The following is a 2,918-nucleotide window of genomic DNA, read 5'->3' as shown; positions in this document are numbered from 1 at the left end:
AGACCTGCTCTGTGTTTAGAATGGAAGACATCAGTACTAAGAGGAAACTAACACTGTAGTCTTGTGCAGAAAAAGGGCAGAGACTACAGCCACTGCAGCAGGGACTGGTGGCAGCCCAACAGTGCTCTTTGCCTGTCTCGCCGCGCTCCTACACACGCTCCTCATCTATGGATCCTACCCTCCCCGCTCTTGCAAGCACTCACTCAGCCAGTCGCCTGTTGACCCTCCTTCCCCACAGGCTCACAGCAGAGGCAGCAGCGAGGTGTCCGATTTGGGCACGGAGGCCCGCGATCCCCAGCGGTGGACGCCAGGCAGGGCAAGGCCATTGGTGGGCGTCAGAATGGAGAGGGGGATGGGAAGGAATCCAGCAGGAGACATGGGGTGGAGGTGGGCGCCAGGCAAAGGTGGGGTGGGGGAGTGCGGTGGACAACAGGGAAAGGGCGTAGGAATAGGAACCAGACAAGGATTTGAAGGGGATCGCCAGGAAGCAAGGGAGATAGGTACCAGGGAAGTGGTTAGGATAGGCAGTGGGGGTTATGGACAGCAGCAGGGGCACTCAGGGCAGGAGGGTAGTGGGTACTGGTCAAGGCCGCTTTGCAGGGGATTGGGAGAGGATGCTAGTGGCAGTAAGGGGTAAGGGGAGGGCATTGGGCTCTGAGCTAGGAGGAGGTGACCCAGCAACTTCTGCAGAGTTCCTAACCCCAGACAGCTCTACTGCACCACTCCAGCCCTTCCCCACAGCCCAAAGGAACTTAAGAGGGAGAGCACTGCAGGCATGCAGCCAGGATTTCCAGCATTGCTTCCAAGCTCCTGGGGGAAACTTAGGCACTAGCGCAGAGTACATCCAGACATGGCTATAGGGAAAAGTTTGCCTTGTGGCACACTGGATATGTCTCTCTATCCTCTCTCCTCCCCCAGCAGGCATGAAGACCCCCAACGCACAGGAAGCCGAAGGGCAACAAACCAGGGCAGCTGGAGGACGGGCCACTGGGTCTGCAAACATGACAAAGAAAAAAGTCTCCCAAAAGAAGCAGAGAGGCAGACCTTCATCCCAGCCCCGCAGGAACATCGTGGGTTGCAGAATTTCTCATGGATGGAAGGAAGGAGATGAGCCCATCACCCAGTGGAAAGGAACCGTTCTGGATCAGGTGCCTATAAATCCCTCTCTTTATCTGGTGAAATATGATAGAATTGACTGTGTCTATGGACTGGAACTTCACAGAGATGAAAGGGTTTTGTCTCTTAAAATTCTTTCTGACAGGGTGGCATCATCTCACGTTAGTGATGCCAACCTTGCAAATACCATAATTGGCAAAGCAGTGGAACACATGTTTGAGGGAGAGCATGGTTCTAAGGATGAATGGAGGGGGATGGTCTTAACTCAAGCACCTATCATGAAAGCCTGGTTTTATATTACCTATGAGAAAGATCCTGTCTTGTACATGTACCAGCTTCTAGATGATTATAAGGAAGGTGACCTCCGCATCATGCCAGAATCCAGTGAGTCTCCTCCAACAGAGAGGGAGCCAGGAGGAGTTGTAGATGGCCTAATAGGTAAGCATGTGGAATATACCAAAGAAGATGGCTCCAAAAGGATTGGCATGGTCATTCACCAAGTGGAAGCCAAACCCTCTGTGTATTTCATCAAGTTTGATGATGATTTCCATATCTATGTCTATGATTTGGTGAAAAAGTCCTAACTGTTAGGGTAAAATTTGGCACATGTATGGAAACAAATGAACAATTTGTAGACATGCAAAAAATGTTGCCTTTCAGTGTATTGAAAGCTTATGGAATCCCTGATAACCCAACATCTTTGCCAGCATTAACTATTGTTTTGCTCTAAAAAATACAAATTTGTGTGTACATGACATGCTGTGTGTAAGCTCTTTGTCTTGTTGAAAAGTTCAGGTGTGTTTGGTAGATGGGGCATGAAAGGAATGAACAGCTGTCAATTTCGGCTGTGAATAAAGTTCAGCTAGAATCATAATCAGTCATTTAAAAATAGCACTGGATTTAGCTGGTCTGGTCTGGAGGGGGCAGGGGAAGGAACAAGAGATTGGCTGTCTTGGGGAGAGAGGAGGAGGTGACTGCTTAGGAAGAGGTAGAAAAGGCCCAGAAAGGGAGGGGCTCCTTGGGGGAGGGGATGACCTATGAGAAGGAAACATCCAACTGGGAAGGGAGTGAAGACTAACAGAGGGAGAGTGAGATCTTGGGGCTTAGAGGAAAATAGAATAAATTGAGTAGAGAGGAACACAAAGAAGCTTAGAAGAGGGTCCAGAGTAAGGTGGAGAAGGATCAACCTCACAGGGATCTGGGGAGAGGCTAAAGGATACACAAAGGAAGAGGCTATGTGGGTTAGGGTGTTGGAGGGATTAGAAGAGGGCCACTGAGGAAGGAAGAATTCAAAGAAGAAAGACTGACAGAGGGAGTGAGAATACAGGAAAAGAGTTGTGGGGAATGGGGCCCATGAGAGATCGGAAGGCCCAGGAAAATGCTGGACTTCTGGCAGTGTCCACATTGCTCTTCCTGGCTCTATGCACAAAGGAAGTGGCAACTGTCAGAGATGCCGGATGCATTGGAGGTTCCCTAGAAGAGCATTTTGACAGGAATGACTCAGTCAAGTTAATCAGGAGCCAAGTTTATGCCCATAAGGCTTTTCCTTTTTCAGGGGATTCATGACACACCTGACCAGCAGAAACCCAACGCTCAGCCTAGACACACTAACATGGTGCCCCACATGTGCTGGGCTGTGGGCTGCCTCCTCACATTTGTCCTGCACTAGATAAACAATCTTGGTAGAGCATGGGTTAGTGGGGCTCTCAGAACCTAAGAGATGTGCCATCTTGCATTTGGAAAGTACTTTATCCAGAAAAAATGAAATCTTACTGAACTCAGGTACAGCAGTCTCATCACTC

The 2,918-nt window shown here is 49.5% G+C and overlaps 1 protein-coding gene across 2 annotated transcripts; it reads left to right on the top strand.

The window, feature by feature from the left end:
• Positions 1 to 816: 816 nt before the first annotated feature.
• On the top strand, positions 817 to 2,198 carry LOC129476447 (spindlin-2-like). 2 transcript variants are annotated; one of them, XM_055269439.2, is made up of 2 exons: positions 817 to 1,148; positions 1,452 to 2,198. In XM_055269439.2, exons 1-2 carry the CDS (start codon positions 924 to 926, stop codon positions 1,698 to 1,700), a joined length of 474 nt encoding a protein of 157 aa, XP_055125414.1. In that variant the 5' UTR covers positions 817 to 923; the 3' UTR covers positions 1,701 to 2,198. The 2 variants fall into 2 exon arrangements, with proteins under 2 accessions (XP_055125414.1, XP_055125413.1); XM_055269438.2 differs by having other exon boundaries at positions 817 to 2,198.
• The last annotated feature ends 720 nt before the right edge of the window (positions 2,199 to 2,918 follow it).

This window comes from Symphalangus syndactylus, chromosome X, assembly GCF_028878055.3.
Source record: "Symphalangus syndactylus isolate Jambi chromosome X, NHGRI_mSymSyn1-v2.1_pri, whole genome shotgun sequence".
In the NCBI taxonomy this organism is placed as follows: domain Eukaryota; kingdom Metazoa; phylum Chordata; class Mammalia; order Primates; family Hylobatidae; genus Symphalangus; species Symphalangus syndactylus.
Note: the sequence above shows the minus strand (reverse complement) of the source record. Positions and strands in the feature narration are given on the sequence as shown.

What these genes read in the sequence shown, in the direction of transcription:
- LOC129476447 (XM_055269438.2), top strand. Translation starts at nt 924, where the DNA reads ATGAAGACCCCCAACGCACAGGAAGCCGAAGGGCAACAAACCAGGGCA.